At 45.4% G+C, this 27397-nt stretch overlaps 1 protein-coding gene across 1 annotated transcript in view; it reads left to right on the top strand.

The window, feature by feature from the left end:
• Positions 1-27397, top strand: part of COL25A1 (collagen type XXV alpha 1 chain) — a 454237-nt gene that overhangs the window by 396499 nt on the left and 30341 nt on the right. The window contains exons 19-29 of the mRNA XM_055140998.1: positions 4090-4152; positions 7110-7178; positions 7999-8043; positions 9951-9995; positions 11357-11434; positions 16675-16698; positions 17570-17614; positions 21618-21662; positions 23218-23298; positions 25153-25215; positions 25975-26025. Of these exons, the coding sequence (XP_054996973.1) occupies positions 4090-4152; positions 7110-7178; positions 7999-8043; positions 9951-9995; positions 11357-11434; positions 16675-16698; positions 17570-17614; positions 21618-21662; positions 23218-23298; positions 25153-25215; positions 25975-26025 (609 nt within the window). The remainder of the gene's footprint in view (positions 1-4089; positions 4153-7109; positions 7179-7998; positions 8044-9950; positions 9996-11356; positions 11435-16674; positions 16699-17569; positions 17615-21617; positions 21663-23217; positions 23299-25152; positions 25216-25974; positions 26026-27397) is intronic.

Raw genomic sequence — 27397 nt, 5'->3', positions numbered from 1 at the left:
CTGTCTCTCCAGCCCCCGTCTTGTCCATTCTTCCAGAGCGCTGACTCATCACCAGCTGAAATGGTGACTGTGGCTAGGCAGCACCGCACTTGCGAGTTGCGCTTCCGCGGCCTGGCTCCCTGCCGTGTGCCTGTGCAAATCTGCGCTTCCCGGGCTTCCAGTGTCTGCCCTTTCCAGGGGCGCTCGCCTCATCCTCATGTTATTTCCATAAGGGCTTATTTTAATTATGATTTGGATTTTCTGATTCAGGTGAACAGCCTCGAAAAAGATTTATAAAAACAACTCTAGATTTTAACTGTTCCTTTATTTAAAATAATGTATGAGCTTAATTGTATCTGAATTCCAACTTCCTCTATCTGTGTTCCCCCGTCTACTCGGACGCAGCAGAGCTCAACAATTTTCAGTTTAGCAATCTCATGTTTGCCTTTGACTCAATGAGCGCAATGTACAAAACGGTCTCGAAAAATCATTGGTTGGTCCAACGGAAGTCGTTTCTCTTATTCACTTCCCGGTAAACTTACATAAACTCATTTTTGTATAATGAGACTTACCTTCAAGGTGGTTTCCAAAAGTGATCTGCCAGGACCTGAGAGATAGTCCAGGGTTAAGGCCCTTGCTTCCCTTGCAAGTGACAGACCCAGGTTCGATCCCCACCATGGCACGTGGCATTAGGGTCTCCCCAAGCCCTGACAGGAATGATCTCCGAGCACCACTTGGTGTGGCCAAATAAAACCAAGACAACCCAAAAAAGTGATCTGTGTTTGAATCATGTTCAGTTGCTGCCCATTGCTTCCCTTCCCCTGGTTTTCGCCCTCTGTCCTAAGGAACGGGAATGTGGTTGATAGTAAAAAATAATCACTTATTTATTTTTTTAAGTCATACCAACTGTCACTGTCACTGTCATCCCGTTGCTGATCGATTTGCTCAAGCGGGCACCAGTAACGTCTCTATTGTGAGACTTGTTGTTACTGTTTTTGGCATATCGAATATGCCACAGGTAGCTTGCCAGGCTCTGCCGTGTGGGCGGGATACTCTTGGTAGCGTGCTGAGCTCTCTGAGAGGGGCGGAGGAATCGAACCCGGGTCGGCTGAGTGCAAGGCAAGCGCCCGACCCGCTATGCTATCACTCCAGCCCTAGCCAGTCATATCAAAATGTTTGTAAAACTGTAGGTTGTCATAGTCTTCTTCCAGACATCAAGAGATTCTAGAACCCTTAAACTGCCCATCAGTCCAAATTAGACAAAAAGAATGTTTTAAAGTTTATTCAAAATTGGAATTTAAAGAGCTTCTGTAAATTTATCTCTTGATATTTCTGTATTTTAAAAAACAAAGCTGAGAATTTCTAAAACCCATTACAAGTTAATTAAATAACATACTTTTGAAATGTAACTGAACTTTCCAAGACAAACAAACAAAAAAATTAGCAAGTTACAGTGTCATGCTTTTCTAAAAAAATATCTTTAATATGCTTCTTAATCCAAGTCAGCTGGAGTCTCTATCTGCTTCTGCATTCAATCTGTTGCAATTTGTTATTTTAGTTTAAGTACATGAGGAGGGGCCTCGTATAGATACTTCTGTGAACAAGTGGAGATTATTTTCATAGCCTTTGCATAAAATTGTATGCAAACTTCACTTTGATACTAACCAAAATGCTACAAGTAGAATGTCTTCAAGGACAAGATAGTTGCTTAAAGTTTAGATGCAGGGTGGATTCTGAAACTCTGTCAAAGGACTTTTCTTACTTTTTCTTCCCTGATGAAGGTATATGACTAGATGTGAGAACTCCGATGAAAGCTTAGGCACATAAATAATCCAACGAGTTAAGGCCACAGTAGTCGTATTTGTATTCTCTTTATCTCAGCCCTGAAGCCAGAGGAGCAAAGAGCAATCCTCTCCTCCTTCATCCTAGCAAAACAGAGAGAATAAGGGTGTCTCTGTAGGGATCCAGGCTCTGGAACTATGATCCTAGAGCTGAGTATGCTATTTTCCCCAAAACAAATTGCTCAGAGATAAAATAAATATAAACATGCGCTTAGACACACCCCTGGAGTGGCCCACACAAGCCGGTGAAGCCAGCTCACTGGCGTAGCACACTGGGTCACAGGCTCTGCCTCCCGGAGCACCACCAGGTGTGGCACAGAGCCAAAATTTTTTAATAAAATAGGTAGCATTAGTAGTGCTAAAGGTCATGACTTTCAAATGCATTGCATTTCAAGTGTATCTTTAAGTAAAAGTTTTTACCATGAACGTTAAGTTTAAATAAGCTTTCTGTACATTTACATGTGAGACTTTCATGTTTGTTCTATATTTTAAAGGAAAAACTGCATTATCTTTGAGCTGGAGAAATAGGACAGGGGTTAAGGCGCTTGTCTTGCATGCCAGTGGCCCAGGTTTAACAGCACGTATAGTCCCCCGAGCACAGCTGCGTGTGCACCCCCCCAAAGAAAGGAAAATACATCTTGACTACTGACATCACAAAATGTCTTTTATTTTTATGTGAATTATAAAATTGCACGCTTCCTCTTTTCTACAAACTAACACTAACCCAAACAAGAAGAAACTTTTGCAACATTTATTCTTTTTCCTTTCTTTCACTTGTGTACTTTATCAGTGCTTTTATTTGCTTCGTTCACAGTGACATTACTGTGTCTACCTGAAGCCGTGCAAGAGTGTTATCTACCTATTAACCATTAACTTGCATCATATTTTATGATTATAAATCATTACCAACGATACACATGACTTTAATACTAAGATATATTTTTTCTTAGCGTTATAGATGAATATTTTGCATTTGTATATATTGTCTTACTGGGAGAAACTTAGTACTGATAAATAAATATATTTTTATCATTTTATATGAATAAGTCAAACTTTTATAAGATGTAGAATGATCGTCACTGATTCTCTGAATATAGTTGATTTTTATTTCAGGCCACTAAGAGATTCAGCCAAAATTATTTATTTGGGTTCTCCTTTCCCTTATGTGTAAATGCACATGAACAGGCAGAAGGACTTTCACAAACAAGAGACATAAAACATTAGTGCCTCGCCACTTTCACTCCGGAGTGTCAGAGTTGGAAATAAGTAGTTTTCAATTCCGTATTGACATGTAGCATTTTGGAGGGCAATATCCTTTTTCCCCACCCAATTATAATGGCCTATTTTAAAATTTCACTTGTATCACAAATATTTTATGATATTTTTTAACTTCTTGTAAAACACTGTCTCTGTATCTTCCTGTTTCCTTCCCAGCATCCTAAAGCAAAGATTGAAATATCTGAATTTCTGCTCCCGTCACATCTGCTCCATCAGTCCCCTAATGCTGCCCACAGTATTCCCCGTCTAAGCTCTCGGGGCCCCAAAGAAGAGACCATCATTATCTCAGAGTTTCCGAGGAAAGGGAACTTGAGCGAGCATGTCTGAACCCCTGTTGCTCCGTGTCTCAGGAGGGTGCAAGCAAGCTGTGAACTCTGTGTTCACATATTCATCTCCACTGAGGTTGATCAAACGGTCACAAACTCACTTGTGTGGTTTTCCACAGCCTTGGTCCTCACCAAGGCCCTCTCCAGAGGTCCCTTTCCCCAAAGCAACTGGTCCAAGTCAGCAAGAACCAGAAACAGCCCCTAATGGAAGTCTCGGTCTTTTTACAGCTTTGCCTCAGAAGGGATTTTTTGGTCTGTTCATTACCTCTGAGTCTGTAAATCCACATTTCAATGGAAGGGACCACATGGGGGCATGAATAGCAGGACTGGGAATTGCTGGGGCGTGTTTGGGGGGGAGACCTACCACATCCACCCGCACGTAATGGATCTGGGTTTGATGAGGAGGCCAGACCTGGGCGCAGATGAGAAAGTTGATCATGAAGACATCAATTTAGTTTCGCTATCACTTTTGCTTTATTAATAGCTTCTCTAAAACCACTTTCACTGATTAAAACCAGCTCTGATTAATTTTATAGTCAATAGCTGGACCACGGTAAGAGAGCTGTATACAATCAAGGGTGAAAATCCCCGTAGAAGAAAGTCAGATTGCCTTTACTTACTTCCTGTTAAATGAATGACAATCCCGTCCCCTCTCTATTTTAAAGGGAGAACCCGGTTTCATTGGTCCCCAAGGAGAACCAGGCTTACCAGGCTTGCCAGGAACAAAGGTAAATGAAGACTTTTCTCTCCATCTTTTTTTAAAGTTTCTGTCATGTTTTTTTGTCATGTCTTATGTGTGCCATTATGTTGAGAGAAAATTTGTAACTGTATTGTTTAGGTGACCAAGTATTTTTTTCCTAGTAAAGAACTGCAGAGGCTTAAGCTGTGGGTCAGTGATAAAACTCATGTCTTACATGCATGAGGCTTTGGTACCTGTATCACTGTATCACTGTCATACTGTCATCCCGTTGCTCATTGATTTGCTCAAGTGGGCACCAGTAATGTCTCCATTGTGAGACCCCTGGTATGAAAGAAAGGAAGGAAGAAAGAAAGAAAGAAAGAAAGAAAGAAAGAAAGAAAGAAAGAAAGAAAGAAAGAAAGAAAGGAAGGAAGGAAGGAAGGAAGGAAGGAAGGAAGGAAGGAAGGAAGGAAGGAAGAAGGAAGGAAGGAGAAAGGAAGAAAGGAAGGAAGGAGGAAGGAAGGAAGGAAGGAAGGAAGGAAGGAAGGAAGGAAGGAAGGAAGGAAGGAGGAAGGAAGGAAGGAAGGAAGGAAGGAAGGAAGGAAGGAAGGAAAGAAGGAAGGAAGGAGGAAGGAAGGAAGGAAGGAAGGAAGGAAGGAAGGAAGGAAGGAAGGAAGGAAGGAAGGAAGGAAGGAAGGAAGGAAGGAAGGAAGGAAGGAGAAAGGAAGGAAGGAAGGAAGGAGAAAGGAAGGAAGGAAGGAAGGAAGGAAGGAAGGAAGGAAGGAAGGAAGGAAGGAAGGAAGGAAGGAAGGAAGGAAGGAGGGAAGGAGGGAGGGAGGGAGGGAGGGAGGGAGGGAGGGAGGGAGGGAGGGAGGGAGGGAGGGAGGGAGGGAGGGAGGAAGGAAGGAAGGAAGGAAGGAAGGAAGGAAGGAAGGAAGGAAGGAAGGAAGGAAGGAAGGAAGGAAGGAAGGGAAAAAGAAACTAAAAGTTCTATTTCACCCTTCCCCACCACTTCTATGGGAATTCGTTGTCAATAGAGGACTATGAGATGGTTTCAGAAAACGTAAGGCGAGCTGTTGAGATGGGCTCTATTGGTTGCTCCCATTGCTCCTAAACACTTTTTGATGCTTTTAGACTCTGACCTTACAGAAAAAAATCAGAGAATTGTGAGGAGGAGAGATAAAGTCCATTGACTCCTGGTCCTCATCACCAATTTTGGGTCACACTTGTAAATCAGACAGTCCTCCTGTTCCCCTTCACTCCCCGAATTTCAAAGGCAAGTACTGATGTCATATGGATTCCTGTGTGCCTCATCCCCAAAAGATCCGTCCTGAGCAACATCTGCACAGAGATTCCGTAATGAAAACCACCTCCTGATCTTCCTCTTGGCAAACCTAGAGAGGGCTCTGCGAGCAGAGTCTTTATGCCACCATATAAAAGCCCCGTTGCTGGGGAGACAGGCCCATAGTTCTCTTTTTATCTACCCGGTAGGACATAAAGAGGTACAGCTCTGAGGACGGAACTTTCTTCATGACAGACTCGTGAATCAAAGAAGAGGCAAAATTAGATCAAACTGCATTCTTTGATTTTTTTTTTTTTAAATCAGAGCAGTCTCTGCCTAGTGTGTGCCGCGCTCACCAGAAAGAGGCCAGGATGGTTTCCAAGAGCTCAAGAAATATGTTCATGCTCTGCCTGACAAAAGCATCCTCGTTTCTGCTGGTCAAGAGAAAATTACTCTAATCCTCGTAAATGGAAACTATGTGTGCCTAAGGGGTACTGAAACTTGATCAAATTTATGCGGAATTGCTATTTTTCTCAAGAAATCTCTTTTCACATAATGAGCTGCCAGGCTTATTAACAAAATGTGAGGCGGGGGCCTGGGAGACGGCCGGGGGGGCTGGAATGCCCGATTTCAGGACAGGAACCCCACATTCCAGCCGCACACGGGTCCCCCCCCCAGCCCCAGCGGCACCCAGGTGGGAGTCGCCCCTGCGCACCACTGGGTGTGACCCTCAATGCCGCCCCCGAAAGAATACTTTCTGGTTAAGCCTAAACAGATTTGACAAGAAAGGCAGTTTCTAGAACAAAAGAACAAGAACAAGAGAATAACGAGCATTCACGTTCATGCGAGTTTTGTTGCTTTACTTCAGGCCTGTAGCCTCGGAGCCGGGAGGAAAGAGTTTGGGTGGCTCGTGGATAAAAACCGAAAGAAGGGGGAGGAGCGGGAGGCCAAGGAGATTGACCTGGGCCTTAATCAGTGTTTCTCCACCTTGCTCCTCCGTGTTCCCTCTCTGTGGCCGTCCAGCCCCAAAACAAGCCAGCTCAGCATAATGTGTTCCCAGCTCATGACGGAGCAATAGCACAGCGGGGAGGGCGTTTGCCTTGCACGCGGCCGACCTGGGTTCGATTCCTCCGTCCCTCTCAGAGAGCCCGGCAAGCTACTGAGAGTATCCCACCCGCACCGCAGAGCCTGGCAAGTGGAGTATTCGATATGCCAAAAACAGTAGCAACAAGTCTCACAGTGGAGACGTTACTGGTGCCCAATCGAGCAAATCGATGAGCAACAGGATGACAGTGCTACAGTGCATGAAGCGATCATACTGAATGCAAAGTCTGTGCAGTGCTGTTTTCTAATGTCTGTTTACCCACATCTCTTTCTAAGGGACATTGACAGAAACATCTCCTTATCTCAGCCATGGGCATGTGGGCAGAGAGAGGCCTCAGAAGGCAAGACACTTGCTTTGGCCCAGAGTCAGTCCCCGGCATTCCGTGGCATCCCAAGCATTGTACCAAGAGTGGCCTTGAGTCAGCTACTTGACCAAATGGGTGTGCTAATAGAAGACGGAGCCATCGTTTGCATGGCTCCTGAGCGCATCTGTGGGCCTTCCTGGCCAGCAAATAGAGCCTCTGCTCTCTTTGATTTTATTCCTGTCGCTTATTATTGATCTGCAAGGGCCAGTCTCTGGGCAGAGGAACGTGTCACTTACTGCTTGCACTTTGTGACAGGGTGAGCGTGGGGCGCTGGGGCCCCCAGGAAGAGGAGAGCGCGGAGAGCCTGGCGTCCCGGGACCCAAGGTCAGTTCCCGGGGGTGGGTGGGGGAAGTCACCCCAACAGCTTCTCTCAACCTTTTCCCAGCCCTGTTTCCTGTGTCCTCCCCAGCCTACGTTGACCCTTTAATCTTGCGCTGTGCTCACCTTTTTACACATTTGGGGGTTATTCTGGGGACACGAACCACTGCCCTAGAAGGCAAAGCAAAAATGAGCTCTTACATTTCTTGTACGACGGGTGATATTTAAACAGCTGAAATCACTAGTCATTTCTTGACATTTGCACCAGTCTCCTCCTGTCAAGCAGGAGTCCCCAGTTTGACTTCCAGTCCACTCTGTTCTCTTCTGTGATTAAACAGCGTGTCCAGGCGGGAAGGGGCGGGGAGCGTCCTGTGAGCGGGTTATTACCACCGCATGGGGATTAAAACTCTCTGAGAAAACATGGAGGTAGCTGGGTTGCTTTCTCAGTGGCCAATGGTGGGGGCCCCTTGGAAATATTAGACCTCAGGGTTCTTTGACTCTTCAATCTGTCCTCTTAGAATTAACATGGTAACGCTTAAGTTTAATAAGTCATCTCAAGGTGCAGGCTCCGGTTTACTCTGATGACAAGAAAATGTGTGCAGACCCACGCTGTTGAGACTGATGAGAGTCTCTCACAGATCTGATGGGGGGCATAGGTGGGGAGAGCAGGGAAGGACCCATGATCCAGGGGTCATCCAGGGAAGCCGCCGCAGGCAGCTAGAACAGCGCTGCGAGCTTCTCTGCGGGTTCTGGGCCACTGCTAACGTCTTGTTCTGTATTTCCACTGTCCTCTCCTCTCTCTCACCTTTCTATTCTCCTGCCATAGGGAAAACAAGGTGAATCAGGAACTAGAGGCCCAAAGGGGTCCAAGGTCAGTAACGGGATGACCATTGTCAGCAGTGAAATGACCGTCGTCAGTTACGGGGTGACCAATTTCAGTGACCTGAGAGCACCAGGAGCTGAATTTTGACTTTTGCTCCAACTCACATTCAGGATTGACCTCTCTCAGTGGGGGTGCAATCATTTCATCCCCAGCTCAATCGATTCCTTTCTTTTTTTTCTATATTTTCTATTTTATTTTCATAAGGTTTCTATCCGTTTCGATCCGTTTCTTTCAAGTTTGTTTTGTGTGTTCTTGTACCTCAGACTCTCCATAAGAGAAAATGTGGTTTGGTCTTTTCACCCTGATCTTTTATTTGCTTAACTTTTTGACCTGTTTTTTCACTCTGATTTTCATTCTCTTATTATCCACTTATATTTTCACTTTTCAAATTTATCATAAATGTTCAAATTATACTTAACTTTAGAGTCAGTTGAGTCTCTTCAAACCATTAACATTTCACCACCAATTAAAGTCATTTTATCATGTTCTATTTTGTATCTACAATAATTTACATGCTGTTAGCAGAACTGTGTTATTTAAGGTACTATTAGCTAATGGCATGAAAAAGGAGTGAAGCAGAGAGCAGAAATTAGTAATTCTCTATTCACTGCAAATTTAATTATCATGGTCAGTGAGTGCTCTTAGCCTAATGAGAGCATACAAAATATTAGCATTCCTTTCCTGCTTAACTTCACTGCTCCTCACCCAGTTCGTATGAACATGTGAAAATGTTTGAATGTCATGTAGGAAAAGGCTGTCATCACTGTAAGGCTCTTTTATTTTTATTTTATTTTATTTTATTTGCTTTTGGGGTCACACCCAGCGATGCTCAGGGGTTACTCCTGGCTTTGCACTCAGGAATTACTCCTGGCGGTGCTTGGGGGACCATATGGGATGCCGGGGATAGAACCCGGGTTGGCCGCATGCAAGGCTAACGCCCTACCCGCTGTGCTATTGTTCCGGCCCCTGTAAGGCTCTTTTAAAGAACCTTCAAACCTGCGTAGGTTCCAATCTCCAGAAACTTAGATGCAGAGTCCTGAGAGTGTTCCGTGTGCCCTGGATGTCTCAGCTGCTGGGGCAGGTTCATGACACCATCAAGGTCGTTCCCTCATGTGGCATTTAAGTAGGAGAGAGGAGGTTGGATTTGGGCCCCAAGACTTCCTCTCTGCCAGCCAGCTCCAGCTGAGGGCTGTGCTTCCCAGCACCTTTGGGTGTTAAAACACCTCAAGACCAACTTTCTTGCTCCCAGACATCGGGGGGTCTAGCTGATGAGCATCTTTGCCTCCTGAGCCTTCCCAGAGTAAGCTCTGTCCGTGTGTCTGTTCCCCGAGGGCAGACCACCCAACAGATTAACTCTTACCCTTCACCCCAAATGTCTTCAGAAAAGGCAAGAATGTCGCTCAACCTGAGGGGTAAGAGCTTACTTTGGGATTCATAGAAACCTTTCTTTTTAATTGCTTTGAATATCCCGGGTGAGAGTTACTATATATAGTCTCCGTTCAAGATACTCTGTGCCGGGGCTGGAGCAATAGCACAGTGGGGAGGGCGTTTGCCATGCACACGACTGACCCAGGTTCAATTCCCCAGCATCCCATATGGTCCCCCGAGCACTGCCAGGAGAAATTCCTGAGTGTAGGAATCAGGAATAACCCCTGTACATTGCCGGGTGTGACCCAAAAAGAAAAAAAAAAGATTCTCTGTCCTCGGAATGGGGAATTTTAATATTCGACAGCAGCATCCTTTAAGCATATTGGTTGTGCCTTATGTTGCTGACCATGCCAGATGTCCATGGAATGGGCACTGCTCTGTGGTATTAAATATGTCTTTAATTTAGATCTTTCTAGACTATCAACCCCAATAGTAATTCTATTTTCTCTTTTTTTCACTGGCAAAAGGGTGAACGAGGTGACAAAGGTGACTCAGGAGCGCTGGGACCAAGGGTGAGTGTCATCCACCTGTCTCCACACCTGTCCCCACACCTGCCCCACTAAGGCCAGACCTGGAGTATGTGGCCATGCGGCTCTTCACGAGGTTCTGGACGGGCAGGGCAGGGTGGGCAGGGGGTCCTTTCACTATTCCTATGATTGCCCCCATCATCTTATTTTTAATGTAGACACCAAGATCAGGAAGCATGTACATCCTTATGGATATGTAAAAACCGACACCAGGAGAAGGTCTAAAGAACTCTACCCACTACACTCTGCTTACCAGAATAATACCTGGTCATCCCAGAGTAACATTTCTCATTTTTCAATTAAACTGATTATAAACAAAGCAGTGATCCATATTTTTAGAGCCTTTGAAAATCCCAGGCAAGAAATTAGAACATAGTCATAGAAATTAATAGAGCTAATGAGTAAGAGAGGTGTTTCAAAATGTACTGGTAATATATATTAAATATATATTGTGTGTATGAGAGATACTTGGATTTCTAGATAAATATATTCTTTTTGTTCCCTGTTTGGCATAATTTTAATTAAATTATGTTCTTACTGGGAAAGTCAAGCACTTTCTACAAAACATGTTCTAAATATTTTTTTTATTTTATTGAATCACCATGAGGTAGTTACAAGCTTTCATGTTGGGTTATAATCTCACAATGATCAAACACCCATCCCTCCACCAGTGCACATTCCCCACCTCTGATATCCCGGGTATACTCCCCCTTCCCTATCCTCCCCCTGCCTCTATGGCAGACAATATTCCCCATAATCTCTACTTTGGGGCATTATGTCTTGCAACACAGACACTGAGAGGTCATCATGTTTGGTCCATTATCTACTTCCGGCACAAAAACATGCTCTAAATTCTTAAAGAATTTCTAAATTCTTAAAGAGTGACGAGAGTGAGGCGAGGTCAATGAAGTACAGAGGGAAATAGGTTAGAGGTTGCCTGAGTAAATGTGAATAAAGGCAGCAAAAAGTTTTGCAAGTCAAATCAGTAACTTTCTGAAGTTTCAGAGATTGTATGTCTGGTGGTGCTTTGGGGGACCATCTGGGATGCCAGGAATTGAACTGGGGTCCGCTGCATGCAGGGCAAATGCCTTACCCGCTATACTATCACTCCGGCCCCCAATCATATGTATTTTTAGTAAGATTTCAGGCCTTTAACCAGCCACAAATGTGAAGTTAGAAGGGGTTGGACTCAACCCTTGTGATAAGGACAGACTTTGAGCACAGTCACTCATTCTTCAAGTACAGGTGGGTGGGAATCAGGAATGGATGGTCAGAGCGTGGTGAGTTAGTGTTTCCGTCTCCCCACGCTGCCCCCTCCATTCTAACCTAACTCTCCCCCTTAATAGGGTCCTCCCGGACAGAAGGGGGACCAAGGCGCCACGGAGATCATCGACTACAACGGCAACCTCCAGGAAGCCTTGCAGGCAAGTGACCGTCCCCACCTGACCCAGACAAAGAGCGACACTGACGTGGGCAGGCAGCAGCTGCCCAGCCACCCCCCGCCCTGTCCATATGTGTGTCCTCGTCAGCCTTTCCTTTCTCCCTCCAAATATGCTTCCGTGAGGAGCACGTGTTCCTCTGTGTCCTCACCTGGGAAGGGGAGTCTCTGCGAAGCAGGTCAGAGCCCTGTGACCGCAGAGGCGGAGCTGTGCACCCTCCAGTCTCAGCTCCCTGCTGATTAAACGCTGGACTCCGGGCTGCTTATTGAACCCCGCTGTGCCTGCGTTTGGAGAATGTAGTAGCTGCCCCACTAGGCTAGGAGGAGGCGCAAATGCATCAGTAGGTGATAAGCACTTAGGGACAGTGCTTGACACAGGGTGAGTCCTCTGGAGGCTCAATGCTGCGAGAATTCCATTCCTCCCCTTCAGGCAGGAGCAACCCTTACACTGTGTGGCTTGAGTCCATCGCCTGCGCTTCCTCCTCTCTCACCCTGCCTGCCTCAGACACCTGCATTCCGGCCGGCGCGCGCTCTGCTCGTCCGTGCGATGCTTTCTACATCTTCCCTCTCCGCTTCTGATCTGCTCTGATCTTTAGGAGCATGTATTCATTATGGAGCCTCCATTGTCTCCTCCGTGTGCAGTAACACACAGAATGATGCCAGTCCCCTGTCCCACCTAGCCAGCTTCCCTTTCTTGACTAGTTTCTGCTAGTGACAACTTAAGTCTTTGAAATCTTTCGCATCCAAACGTTCAAGATCTGTTAAAACTGTCCTTGGTCCTCCCTCTAATATATCGGACCAAGGTTGCCACTTTCTTTTCCACCGTGTGTCTGAGGTAGTGCCCTTCCCTCCATCCCAGTGAGACCCACGTGCTCCCATTTCCGCTCTAACACTGCAGTTAGCCTGTTCCTGGCGCCCCTGCCCGATGCTCTTGCCTTCCCCAGCCACATGCCGGTCAGTTCACTGCCAAAACCAAGCCTGCTCTATGTGACGCTTAAGACTCTGCAATCCTTGCCTTTCCTCTATTAAATTTTCTCTCTCTGCACAACACACCTTTCCCCCTACAATTGTCATTTTTATCATGTCAATAAAATAGTCCCCTCTTTTTTGCCTGGCTTATTCTGTTCCTTTCTCTCTTTCATCCATCTGTCTAAGCCCGCTGCCACCACTAGATGTACCCTGCCTCTGAATCCTTTAAACCCTCCTGGTCAAGCTGCAAAAGTTAACACATAATTCTGTTCCAATCACATCATTTATTTTAGTCTTTAGTCTCACCGGATTATATACTTTTTTGGTGTCTACAAACATACATCATGCTTATTCCACATGCCCCTAGCATGCCTGAGATAGGTCTGGCTTATAAATATTACATAAACTGCTATTAGTTCGGAAAGTGGATATACTTAGCTCATATGTACAAGCCATTTCTTTACTTGACAGTTATTCTATTTAAGCTGAGTTATTTTTAAATCTTTGCCATCTTACACGTATTTGAATTTGTCCTATAGTTTTAATTTCATAATAGTCATCTAATTGTGGTGGATAATTAGATAATTAGATCTACCTTCTGATGTGTCCCTTGTAACAACTACCATTTTTAATCAAGAAGGCTTTAACAAAATAGTTTTTACAGAAGCTGTCTTTAGCTCTGCCTGTTTTTCTGTCCTTTTCACTTATTTTCCTTCTGGTAAAACACTAAGAGAAGCACCTTTACTACTTGCAGACATTCATCTCTAAAGTAAGCAGCCCGTGATGACACTTGCCAGGGTGATCATGAAGTTCAGTAGTTAGTCTGCTACACTGCTCCTTTATTTCATAATTTCTTCCCACACACGTTAAGTATGCGGAAAGAGAGTTTTTGGTGCTGCGACTGTTTTCAAAGTTCTTTCTATGTAAAGATAGGTACTATTTAAAAATTTTTACCAATATTGTGCATTTTCCTCTCATGTTCTCAGTGGCACCAGTTTTATTGCCTGTTAAAGCACCTGGCCCCTTCTCTTATGAAATGCTCTGATCCTATTGATATTGGTCATTTTTCAGAGTATTTTTGCAATCTTTTGTCCATTGCATGAATAGAGCTAAGCATGAAGCAAGCTACTCTTAATCTGAAGCCAAAGTATGTTCTGGACCTCTTCTCTGCTGCTGGCTAGCTAGATTTTGCAGGGAGAAATCACCTAATGTGTCTGTACTCTACTGGTGTTATTTATAAAATGGGCGTGTTTGGGGAATAGTTTTTTTCTCTGAGCCCATAAAATCAAAATATCTATTATGGTCATTTTCAGTTCCTGAACACTTTGTTGCTATGCTGAAATACACTGCACTTTTGTAAAACTTGATTCGTGTTTCTTGAAATGAAAGGGTGGTTGCCGACTCCTTCTGTTGTATCTGAAGTTCTACGACTGTAGCTATGAGACACCATCACCGTCAACCAGCTCAATGTTTATGTCTCAACCTAAAAATGGGTTGTATTTATGGGGTTAGTTGTTAGAGAAGTCGTGTGTTATGCTTGTAAGTTGTTCATAGTTATTTGTTTGTACTTTAAAACTATTTTTTAAGGCTAGGGAGATAGGATAGGGGTAAGGTTCTTGCCTTACTTGCAGACCATCACGATTCAATTCTCGGCATCACATATGGTCCCCTGAGCAGCACCAGGGATCACTCCTGAGCACTGAACCAGGAGTACCCCCTCAGCACCGCTGGGTATGATCCAAAATCTTATTTTTTCCTATATAATATTCTAGTGGATTCAGTTCCTAATATAATCAAATTAAGTAGCCATTCAACTGAGAAGAGATGGATGTTTTATTCTTCTAATTCTCCAAAAAATAATGGATTTCAGTATTTCTGGTTTCATATTATTATTGCCTTTTCTCTTACTCTTTAGAGGGATGGGGGAAGGTCACACCCAGATGCCCATGGCTACTCCTGGCTCTGCTCAGACGTGATGCGGACAGTCCTCAGAGACCCATACACAGTGTCATGTGTTCAAACCAGGGTTGTCCGGCTACCAGACAGACACTTAGACACCTGGATCATCTCTCCAGTTCCTGGCCTACTCTTTTTTGTATAGGCTAAAATTCTAGGAAAATTGGAAAACTTGGAGCATATTGCATTTATAAGAAACACCACTCAAGGGAGCAGGCAGGCGCAAAGCCGGCAAGAGACCCGGCTCTGGTTCCCAGTACCTCACGGAGCCCTGAACATTACCAGAGCAATCCCTAAGTAACCCCCACGCACCACCATGTGTGGCCAAAGAAACTCAACAAAACCAAATTAAATAATCATATTAGAAATAGAAAACGTTACTCTTGCCTCTACTGAAAATTGTTATTTACATAAACATCTACCATAATCCATTTATTTTTATTTAAGGTGGTTAAGTTTCCACAATTAGTGGTAAAATCTCTTCATTTTCCTAAATCAGGATTTTAAAAATTATCAGGTGCCGCCGAACGAAACTCCAGTGTAAATATTGGGTGATTTGAAGTGTGCCTCATTATGAGAAATAAGAAGAAACAGCCCTGGCGTCTCTGAAGCTTGCATAAGCGTTTCGGGGACAGCCCCCAGGGCAGTCTGATCACACAGGCCCGGCCCTCACCACACACCCCACCTCTGTAGACCGCCGACCCTTTCTCCGTTGCTCCCCCAAATCCTGCTGTTCAAATCGTTTCTGGATTTCCAGAGAAAGCCTGTCTGGCTGGAGCAACACAACCGTGAGTTGGGCATTTGCCTGGCACACAGTCGACCCATGTTCAGACCCCAGCACCCTGAGTGCTGCCAGGAATGAGTCCTGAGTGCCCGGCCAGGAGGAAGCTCTGAGCACCGCCGAGCCAGAACAAACAAATGAAACAGAGAAGCCCTGCCAAGGGCTCTCGCTCAGGGCCCGGCCACAAGAGCTCCAGACGGAGCCTTCCCTTCCCTTGGTATGTGCACAGGCCCTGGGGCAGAGCTGGGAAGAGCCCTGTGTGGAGCTTAGTTTCCTGCCATGAGATCTTTCTGTAACTGGATCAAGCCTACCTCATACGCTGTTTAGGCCTCACGAGCATAATTCTTTTTTAAAATTCTTTTTTTTTAATTGAATAACTGAGATAAACCCTTATAACAAGATCCTTTTAACCCTATTCGTTCAGTGACCTTAATAAATGTATTTAGCTATAGAACTGACTACAAAACGTGCTCTGATCCTTGTTATTAAAAAAGAAGACAGCAAGTTTTCTCTAGATGGAGAATAAATTCCCCTCTCTAAGGTGGTATGATTCTGTTTTCTCATTAAAAACGTAGTTTGTAAAATGGAAGGCAATGATCAGGAAACTTTCTACTTGGCTATTTTCTAATAGTATTTTTACAAATGACTCATCCGTCTATGGTGGCAAAGATGTTGTTTATTCATAATTATAAATCCAGCTCACTACAGCCAAAACCCTGAAGGAATAGACTAGGTGAGCCAGAGAAGCGTGAAGTACTTATAGGACCTACAGAACTTTCATCACAAGACTCAGACTAGAAAACATTAAAACAAGAGTCAGCAATTGTAGATCAGTGGTACAGGGGCTTGCTTGCATTGTGAGATCTTGAGTTCAGTCCCTGGCAACACACACACACACACACACACACACACACACACACGTTAATGCAAACTGATTCTTGGAGAAGGGATCAGATGATTAGTAGATTCATACTTTGAGGTTCTATATTCTGTAACATGCTCTAGTACTTTTCCCCCAAGAAATTAGACAAATTAATGCCTGGCTTTAGTTATGGCACACACACACACACACACACACACACACTCACACAACTATTTCTGATGCATAAATAAGGGAAAGAGGGAAAGTTCTACTGATAGAATCGGAGATTTCCATTTGGTCCTAACTGAAATCCTCTAGAATAATGCTTTTGTGAGTAGCAGCTTCTCAGTTCAGAACCAGCCCCCTCCCCAGTAGGCATTTTGCTACACATTTCTTAAGTCAAACGCATAAAAGTTCGAGTTTCTTTTTCCATCATCCAAAGAGTTTTAAATAAAATCCTCAAAATAATTTTGAAGTCTTGGCACTGCTATGTTTTTCTTCGTGTGACGAAAATGTGTACTCCGTTTCTTGTCAATTCTTCCGAGATAACAGGCTTGCCAAAACATACTTCTAAACCTGAGTATTTTCAGAAATGTATTATTGTACTTGGGCACACAAAAGAGGTAACTCTATCTTTCTTACTACATTTCTCCAACAGAGGATTACCACCTTAACTGTCACGGTAACTCCCAATGCATGATCGTGTGGTTCGTGGCTGTGTTTGGATGTTAACTGTCATGTTAACTCCCAATGCATGATCGTGTTGTTCGTGGGTGTGTTTGGATGTTAACTGTCATGTTAACTCCCAATGCATGATCCGTGTTGCTTGTGGCTGTGTTTGCATGCTGATGCAGGCGGGTGCTGATGGCACTAATAGAACAATCGTTTTTCACCTGATGCTTATTTTTGTGTTTTCTTTTCTTACTGACCTTTCACAACTTTTGTCCTGATTAAATTGTTTTGCTGAGTTTAAAGTCAAGAAAAGGTTGGAGGTGCTAACTCAGGTGTATAAGTGCATGCCCAGCAGGTATGGGGTCCTCAGTTTAAGCTCCCCACCCCGCTCACTGCATGCCCCCCAGGAGCCCTCAGGCCCAAGCACTAAACTCTCCGGCCAAGCATCACTCAAAGTGGGCCCTGTTAATGAAGCATCGAGGGAAAATATATGTTCTCTTCATGCGTGTTTGCTTTATCTTAATAATAGAGCTTTATTCTTTGGCATATGGAAAATTAAGCTCTTCGTGGCAGAAGGGATGCTGTATCAATTAACCCGGGAAATAGTCATAGGTTAATTCATCGGAAATGAAAGTAGGGAAGAGCAGGAGTTTTGTATCAACTTACAGAGCAATTCAAAAGCATCTTTGGGATGATTTTTACCTTAAGGTATTGGTATTTTTATATAGAAGTAAGTTGTCTTTATAATTCTGTAATGTAAGAATTTCCATCACTGCAAATCATCATGAAAGAATAAGTGTCACAGGGCAATGCGAGAGTCCTGCGGGGTGCTTCAGACAAATGCTTGCTGTTTTTCAAAATTTTGTCTCTTCTGGATCTAGGGGCCCCCTGGACCACCCGGACCCCAAGGACTACAAGGACCAAAGGTTACTCTTTACCTTACTTGTTACAGTTGTATCTTATTTGTTACCATGGACCAATTGATGCTGAGAATTATACATTGAGTAAAATGCGGAGAATTGGAAATTAAAAATCGTACTAATAGATGATTAGTACAACGGGTAGAGTGTTTGGCTTGTATGTGACCAACCTGGGTTCAATCCCCAGCATCCTAAATGGTCCCCCAAGCCCCACCAGGAGTGACCCCTGAGTACAGAGCCAGGAGTAAGCTCTGAACATCACCAGATGTGACCCCAAAACCAAACACATAGGTATGCGTATACATATATATATATATATATATATATATGTATATGAAGCTTTGAAAATCAGTAATTCAAAATGCTAAAATAACAGATCTGCAGATCAATCCAAGAGAGCTACAAATGTAGAAACTGCGGTAGGCTGAAAGAAGAATTCAAAAGATAATTAGAGGGGCTGAAGCAATAGCACAGCGGGTAGGGCGTTTGCCTTGCATGTGGCCAACCCAGGTTCGAGTCCCAGCATCCCATATGGTCCCCTGAGCACCGCCAGGGGTAATTCCTGAGTACAGAGCCAGGAGTAACCCCTGTGCATCACCAGGTGTGACCCAAAAAGAAAAAAAAAGATAATTAGAAATGAAGGGAAAAATAAGAATAGTATTCAATTAGAGGGAGAACATTTAAAAGAATAGGGAATATTAAACAAGGTAAAAACATGTTTTCTTAGAAATACAAACAAGCACTAACAGTGATGATTTAAAAATAAAATTAAATAGAGGTTTAAAGAAAATTTTGTCTGACCCTAAAAAGCCCTTCCCTGCAATTATTTGTAATTAAGAGAATAAGTCACTTTTCCATGATGCATTCATAAATGGCAGCTTTAGCAATCCTTCTTGAGTCATTTTTATAACAGATTGTTATAGAGGTTCATATATATTCAGGCACTCTGCCATCTCAGTATTATCTAACATGCCAGCTATGAACAGTAGAAACCAAAAACTTGATTGTATCTAAAATTTGGTGATGAGGTTGCCTCCATCCTTCCAAACAAAACCTTGACTCTTCAGACATGTTTGATCAATTAACGCATGTCCAGAGACCAGCTTTTCGGGATTGAGCTACACATGTTGAAATGTGACTTTCGTCATTGGGTTTTTTTGTAGGAGATTCGAGCAGTTTTGAAATCCAACTTTTGTTTATGCTTCTTAAGACAGTTTATTTGCTAAGTCTGTCTACACACACACACACACACACACACGCACACACACACCCTCAGCTTTTTACTCTTTCAAGAAGCTTAAAAAACAGAAAAGGAACACATAGAATAGTTGTCTTTCTATTACGAAAATGAACGTAAACCAAAATATCGTTACATTCCTCATGTATATGAAACATGTTTAGAGCAGACGCTAATGTCAAACACATTTCCTGTGTAACGTTAATGTAGGGCTTGGGAATTTTTTAATTTTTATTTCCACGACGCACTCTGGTCCCTAAGAGAGAGAAGACGGAAATGTCCCGGCCTGCACCGTTGTCCTTCCTGGTGAGCAGACCAGGGACAACTGTTGTCACTCTCCTAGTGAGCTGGATAGGCAGCCCAGACGGAAACCGAGATCCTTGGTTCCTCTTCCAGAGTCAGCCAAGGTCAGGCCTCTCTCCCACCCTCTCCCACCTGGCTCCCTCTGCAGGTCAATTATCCTCAGTGCTCTCTGCACACCTCAGTCTCGACGGGGCTGGGGCTGGGGCCTGGAGGTACAGCATGTTGCCTGGCCTCTATGAGGCCCTGAGTTGAACCCCCAACTCCACAAGGCCCTTGGGTACCACCAGCACCACTGGGGTATCCCAGAGAGGGACCCCTGTAGAGTAGTAATAATTAATGTTTTTTTTTAAAGAGCTTCTAGGGCTTTGCTCTTTCTTAAAACCCAAATAAATCCCAAAGGCATATGTCTGTTGACCAAAAGTGACCCAAAAGGACAGAGGGAAGCTCCAACAAAGCCCGCCATCTCATAATCCTTGGAGCCCCCTCTCTATAACCCAGCAACAGTTCATTTAATAATTCAGCTATTCAATAAGCAGCATCCGAGCCTTTACTCGGAGCCAAGTGTCTAATAAACCGAAAGCTAGTGAGGCTCATCAGACAGCCCGAGGCCTCGTGAGGGGGCTGAGGATGCCCTAAGAGGTCCACGGGAGCTTGCATCCTGGACGTGTCCATGGCAGGGGGCAGGAGGGATGTGAAGCTGGGATTTCAGGGCAGGGGCTGGCTGGGTTGTTAGAGGGGTGAGGAGGTGGGCGCTGGGGTCCCGTGACCCACCTTCCTTCCCGGATGCTGGACTGCGCTGCCTGGGCCCCCTGGTCTTGTCCATGAGACCTTGGACTTGTCAGGGATGCCCTTATGTTTCCTTTGGCCTGTCCTTGAGAAGGTGGAGTGTGGGGGTGACACGAGGTTATGCCCAAAGCCCTTCCCTTTTGCGGGGCTTGGGGGTGGGAGCGATTCCATAAGCATCTCTGCTTCCTTCCTCTAACAAGGCTGTTGAAGTCCTTACACCCCAAGTAACCCTTTACATTTGAGGGGTGAGGGATAAATGACCTCCCCTGGATTACGTGCGGTTGTTTTTAGCTTTATAAAACTCCCCATTCACATTCCGGAGGTCAAAGTTTCACCAAACAGCCCCGGTTGGACGCAGAGCACGGAGGAGAATTCAGCCTGAATGGAACCAGGGTTCAGCCAGGTGTAGCCATCCTCAGCAAATGTGCTCATGGCAAGACAAGTTTCGTGACTCTGCCAAAGAGCAGGCAGTCGGGCAAAATGTGCCCCACCCTTGTTTGTCCTGCCTTGTGAATGCTGAAAAGCTCAGATTTCGTGCTGGGGATTGGGGGGGGGGGGGCAGGGGAGGAAGAAGGGTCTATAACTGTAAACAAATCTTTCTAGAAAAACAAGGCCCCCAGTCAGGCCTGTTGGAAATCTGTGTGTGAGGGGGACAAGCTTCACCTAGGAGAGCAGCTTCATAAGGGTATTTAGCATGGGTATTTAGCATGCAGTCTCTAGAAGTGATTTGGTTATATAAAATAATATCTTGCCTTTCAGATAATTGGTTTATTCTGCGCATTTCCAACTGAAAAGTGACTGAACGTTTGTGGTTTGAATACTTCTCTAGCACGTTGTTCAGATGGATTTCTTAAAGAATGTTTTCAGTTAAGGGGGGAAAAAGCTCACTTGAGTTTTGTCAAAGGTTCTGAGGATTCATAATATAAATAGTAAATTTTAATTTTTTCTTAGCATAGTATAAGAAATTGAATTGATCCAAAGTCTTTTTATGTTATTCTGTCTTTCAGTGAGCTTGTCTAGAAATGGCACATTTATAAGTATTACTCTGTGTCTACTGTTCAAATGGGGTCACGCAAAATATTGTTGGCAGATCAGAGCTAAGGCAGTTGCCTTGCATTCAGCCCACCCCCGTCCAATCCTCAGCACCATATATGATCACTCCAGGAGTGATCTCTGAGCACCGAGCCAGGAATAAGCCCTGAGTGCTACTGGGCGTGTCCCCTAAACCAAAATTTTTTAAAATGCTGTAAACTTATGGAATGTTGCACTTTCGAACTGTGACTTTTCCCCCTCAACTTTGGAAATAAGAGGAGCTAGAGAGAAGGAGAAAAAAAATAACTAATCAAGTGTTAGTTATAAATTGTTCCTAGGGTTTACGGGTCAATCATTAAATGATTTGCATCCATTTTTCCCCCTCCACCAATGTTTTATAGTCCATATCTCACATGCAGAAAAAAATTAAAACACTAAATCTTACTCCATATAAATATAATCTTCAAGAAAATGTTATTTCTCTTAGTTTAGATATGTGACGTAACATGAGAATGTGCTTTTGGGTTATGATGCATTTGCTGGGCGTCCGGATTGTTCCATTGCCACTGGCATCCTGTGTATTTGGTAGAGAATGTAACCTGGATGTAACCAGTGACAACAGAGATAAGTCTTCACTCTTATTCTTTCCAGGGAGAGCCCGGATCTCCAGGAACCCCCGGAGCTGATGGAGAGCAGGTGACTTTGAGAGATGTATACTGTTTTGGGCATTGTGTAAGCCTCATTGCCCATCAGTGTTTTAAAAGTTTGAAGCTGAAGAGTGAATGTTGATCTATGTCCTCCTCTGTTTTTCAAGACTCTGTTCTAGTTACTCTGCCAACGCTGAAACTCAACTGAATTTAAACGCTAATTTCCTTAGCAGTAAATACAGAAGCTGTCTGATGCTTTTGTTTCGTCATGACACACCTCAATGTACCAGAAGTCCATGAAAAACAGACTTGTAAGATCATCATAGATTTGGAAGGAATGGTCTGATCTTTTTAACTGTGGAGGCAGTAAACTCATGGTTAAAAATCTCTGACCGTAGTTTCCCACTGATTGGGCACTGCATGCTGGTATTATGGGCAATGCTGTTTTACTTGCTGGTTTCCCAAATTTAAATCCCAGATTTCCTAGAGCCTTAGAAAGGTAGGAACCAGCACGTGAGCATTACAGACTGTGGTAAACCTTGATAAACCTTCCTAGAAAAGACCCAGTGGCAGAGTTGGGATTATTAGCTAGTGCTGGGTCATTTCCTAGCAAGAGTGAGACCCTGAATTCCATTCCCCACACTGCAAGATAATTAAAGAAGACAGTACAGTGGGGAGGGCACTTGCCTTGCATGCAGCCTACCTGGGTTCAATCCCCTGCATCCCATGGGGTCCCCCAAGCAGGCATTCAGTGATCCCTGAGTGCAGAGCCAGGAGTAAGCCCTGAGCACTGCCAGGTGTGGCCCCCAAAGAAATAAAAATTAATAATAGAGGGAGGGAGGGAGGAAGGAAGGAAGAAGAAAGGAGGGAAGGAAGGAAGGAAGGAAGGAAGGAAGGAAGGAAGGAAGGAAGGAAGGAAAGAAGGAAGGAAGGAAGGGAGGGAGGGAGGGAGGGAGGAAGGAAGGAAGGAAGGAAGGAAGGAAGGAAGGAAGGAAGGAAGGAAGGAAGGAAGGAAGGAAGGAAGGAAGGAAGGAAGGAAGGAAGGAAGGAAGGGAGGGAGAAAGGAAGGAAGCTCTCTCACATATTTATTTGGGGTGTTGCTGGAAAATGACTCTGGGGGCACTGAGAAGAAGGGAGGGAAAACAAGGGAGGGAGGGGTGGAGAAAGAGAGAGAGAAAGAGAGAGAAGAAGCTGATGGGGTGATGGGGTTGGGGCTGCAGAGTATGGGCGAGAGCGCAGTGTCTGTTGCATTAGGGGAGTTGACAGTGTCAGCGATTGCTAGAAGAAATCGTGACTTTACTGCACGGGAAGGCAGTACAAGAGGTGAGGCACTGGCCTTACAGGCAGCTGTGCCAGTTGCAACCCTGGTGCGAATCCAGCACCACCTATGGTTCCCCTGAGCGTACCAAAGTTCGCCCCTGAGCACAGAACCAGGATGACCCGCTTAGTGCCTCCAAGTCTGGCCCACGACCCAAAACCTAAAAGTCACCTCAGAATGAACACCAGAATCGCCTCAGAGAGGTGACAGACGTGACCTGTAATTGCGTTTCTTCTAGGGCCTGTGGAGTGCCGGGTCATTCTCTCACGCAACCCTTTTGTTTCAGGGACTCAAAGGATCCAAAGGAGATGTGGGGGACCCAGGCGTGCCCGGGGAGAAAGGCGGGATCGGACTGCCCGGGTTACCGGTACTTGCATCCTTTTCACGACCCGCTCGTAGTCGGACTAGCCAGCTCATCCGATGAGGCGTTAGCTGCCGGCTCATCCTCTGGCCGTGAGAGTAAATCTCTCCAGCGAGCTCTTTCTGCCCCTCGCACACTGTCCTGAGGCGCTGACTGGAAGATGACTCTGGGGCACTAAAATAAACTTTAGATCATTTAGTCAAATGAATTTATGAAGTCAACCACAGTTTCCTTAATTCCCATATAAAAATAAATAAAGGGAATGTAGTTGGTCACTTGAGCATGTGTGGATAGTGGTAACTGACCATTTCAAACTGAACCATAATTTAGCACTGTAGCACTGCCCTAGCACTGTTGTCCCATCGTTCATCGATTTGCTCGAGCGGGCACCAGTAATGTCTCCATTGTGAGACTTGTTGTTACTGTTTTGGGCATATCAAATACGCCCCGGGGAGCTTGCCAGGCTCTGCCGTGTGGGCAGGATACTCTTGGTAGCTTGCCAGCCTCTCTGAGAGGGACAGAGGAATTGAACCCAGGTCGGCCGCATGCAAGACAACCGCCCTACCCGCTGTTCTATCGCTCCAGTCCAAACCATAATTTAAGCAAATAAAAAGGATTTTTTTATTAATTCATTCTTTTATTGAATCACCACGTGGAAAGTTACAAAGCTTTCAGGTTTAAGTCTCAGTTATACAATGCTCGAACACCCATCCCTTCACCAGTGCACATATTCCACCACCAAGAATCACAGTATACCTCCCCCCTTCCCCCCACTTCCCCATCCCCCCACCCCGCATGTGTAACTGGTAAATTTCACTTTACTTTCACTTTACTTTGATTACATTCAATATTTCAACACAAAACTCACTAGTATTGATTTGGAGTTTCTCCTCCCTAAAGTCGATCTGCTGAAAAGAAAGCATTTGGTAATTTGTTTTCCATTGCTGAGAATGAAGAGATATGAGGTCGAGAGGCTGCACTAGCAGCCGCACAGTTTTGGATTTCTGTATTTTAGTATTTTAGTAACTAAGTCCAGAGAAATATCTGTCAGAAATTGCATCATTGTAAGCTTGTACCTCTCAGCTACTTTATATTCCACATGAGTGCAATCTTTCTATGTCTGTCTCTTTCTTTCTGACTCATTTCACTCAGCATGATACTTTCCATGTTGATCCACTTATGTGCAAATTTCATGACTTCATGTTTTCTGACAGCTACGTAGTATTCCATTGTGTAGATATACCAGAGTTTCTTTAGCCAGTCATCTGTTTTTGGGCACTCTGGTTTTTTCCAGATTGTGGCTATTGTAAACAGTGCGGCAATGAACATAGAAATGCAGATGTCATCTCTACTATACCTAAAAAGGATTTTTTAAAAAATTCTAGAAAGAAGTTAGTTTTCATGGTTATGATACCCTGAGAGGGTGATTTGATAGTTTTCTGCTCTAACTTTTGCGGAGAATTTGGAGTTGAAAATGTAATGAAATATTGTAGAAAATCTCACTGTCCTAGATATTTTCAAAGCAAGGAAATGCACAAATAAATGTCAGTGAAAGCCTGACCTTTGCTATTTAAAGTGAGCTCCACCATGAAGAAACATCCAATATTTATAACCTGATATATTTAACACTATAAGCTGAACTGGCCAAGGCTAAGCTAGTTTTTATTTATTTTAAATGTTATCTCCCATATCGCCCACCATCCTGGGGATTTGGGATGTTTGTTGTTTGAATAAAGCGCAGGAGGTAAATTCTTCATTCTGTGTCCTATGCAGATGATGGCAGAAGTTTCTAGAGGGCGGGGTGACTTTGGAGAAAATCCCTTTGCTTCTTGCACTCACTTCTCTTTCTGGTCATCGTAGGGCGCCAACGGGATGAAGGGAGAGAAAGGAGACTCGGGACTGCCTGGTCCTCAAGGCCCTTCTGTAAGTCCCCGTGTCTGCTCTTGGCAGTCCCTCGAAGTCCCTGAAAAGGCTCTTTTTTTTTTTTTTTAACCTCACAGGCAATGCTGGAGGGCTTCCTGCAGGAGGAAGCTGGAAACCACCTGGTTTGTGGAGCTGAGGGAGGAACAGTCGGTTTCTCATAGTGAGAGAAACTGTGTTAGAGGTCTAGCCTCTAACTTTACAGGGAACCCTCTAAGTCCTGAGGAGAAAAATCGGATTTTCCATGCTGTGTGTGGGTATACACACACCTTTAAAAAAAAAAAAATTCTCCCGAGCACTGTTACTGAGGGGAGACATGGTGGATTTCCTAGAGGCTGTGACATGGTAGCGTTTCTCGGCAGCCAGCGTGTGTGATCGCTCCTCCGGCCTCTGGAGAACAGGGGTGTGTGTTTTCAGTTTGTGTGTGTGTGTGTGTGTGTGTGTGTGTGTGTGTGTTTGCTTTTTGGGTCACACCCGGCAATGCACAGGGGTCATTCCTGGCTCATGCACTCAGGAATTACCCCTGGCGGTGCTCAGGGAACCTTATGGGTTGCTGGGATTCGAACCCGGGTCGGCCGCATGCAAGGCAAATGCCCTCCCCGCTGTGCTCTCCAGAGCCCCTGCGCAGGGCTCAAGCCCGGCCCCTCTTCCCCGTCTCCGCCGCTGCCGCTAGCAGTGGCCTTAGGGGAGCCCAGCCCCCCCCCAAGTCCCAACTAACCCGCACGAAGTGACCCGAACCATGTTTGTCTTCCGCACACGCAGATCATCGGACCCCCAGGACCACCGGGCCCCCACGGCCCCCCGGGACCCATGGTAAGTCTCTTCTCTCCCAGACCGCACCGCCCGGGGATGAGTCTGACAGCAGAGGGTACGGGCTTGGTGCCCCCGACTCCCCGGCCGTGGTGCCTCCTACCGCCCCCCACGGCGGTGTCCGCAGGCCCCCTGGCCTTGCAGGACACCCCCACTCCCGACAGCTGCTCCAAAGAGCGATCCAGCAGGCCTTACTCCAGCCTTGCGTGGGAAGACCACTCTGGGGCAGGGAGGTGGTGGGCAGCCAGAGTGCACGTGCCGCCTTAGGGCCCCCAGTTCTGTCCCAGGCACCCCAGGACTCCCGCTTCCCCCCAGCACTGCTGACCTCCAGCCCCGCCGGGCCTGAGTACTGCACACAGCTCAGGGGCATCGTCTCTCCTGACACTTAGTCTCTGGGAGATGTCCCCTGGCCCCTGAGACCACTTGTGAAGCTGAAACAGAGGAAAAGGGAAAATGTCAACGGGTGTCCCTGTTCTAGACTGTTCTAGACTGTCCACGGCAGAGGAAGAGGATTAACTGTGGGCTTTCATGAATGATTCCTTTGTGGGAGGTGCTTTTGGGGTCACACCCGGCGATGCTCAGGGGTTCCTCCTGGCTTTGCACTCAGGAGTCACTCCTGGCGGTGCTCGGGGGACCGTATGGGATGCCGGGGATTGAGCCCTGTCGGCCGTGTACAGGGCAAACGCCCTCCCCACTGTGCTGTCACTCCGGCCCCCTTTCATGAATGATTGGAACCTGCTAGAATAGAATGTCCTGGGTTAAAACGTTCAATAAAAGCAGGTAGGAAATACTGATTTAAACGTGAAAGCTCTCTGCCAACCATCATGTATTGGTGGATCTTCTTAGCATTGTTTTGGTGCACTAGAAGATTCAGCACTGGTGGGGGGGGTTGCTGGGGGGTTGTAACACAGAGACCCACGGGGGGTGGGGGGACTTCTGACAAGAGTGCGAGGCACTGGAGAGCGTGAGTCTCCGAATACCAACCAGCCTCCCACCGGCTGGGGCCTTCAGAGCCCGCCGTGGCACCGAGGGAAGCAGACTGCACCGTCACTGCCACCCCAGGTCTTCACAGCCAAGGGCGGGCGGGGTAAACTGAGGGACACTCTGCCCTTTCTGCTCCTTCAGAAAGAGCACCCCTGCTGTGACCCAGCTCAGTCCCAACCTGCAGTCTCTGTTACATCTCACACAGCTAGGGGTTTGCGTAGTAGAAGCAGTGCAAGTTCACAATACGTGTGTGTGTGTGTGTGTGTGTGTGTGTGTGTTCCATAAAGCCATGGCACGTTCCTCTCTCTCTCTCTCTCTCTCTCTCTCTCTCTCTCTCTCTCTCTCTCTCTCTCTCTCTCTCTCTCTCTCTCTCTCTCTCTCTCTCTCATTA

The sequence above is a fragment of the Sorex araneus genome, chromosome 6 (genome assembly GCF_027595985.1).
Source record: "Sorex araneus isolate mSorAra2 chromosome 6, mSorAra2.pri, whole genome shotgun sequence".
In the NCBI taxonomy this organism is placed as follows: Eukaryota; Metazoa; Chordata; class Mammalia; order Eulipotyphla; family Soricidae; genus Sorex; species Sorex araneus.
This window is presented reverse-complemented; position numbering and strand designations above follow the sequence as displayed.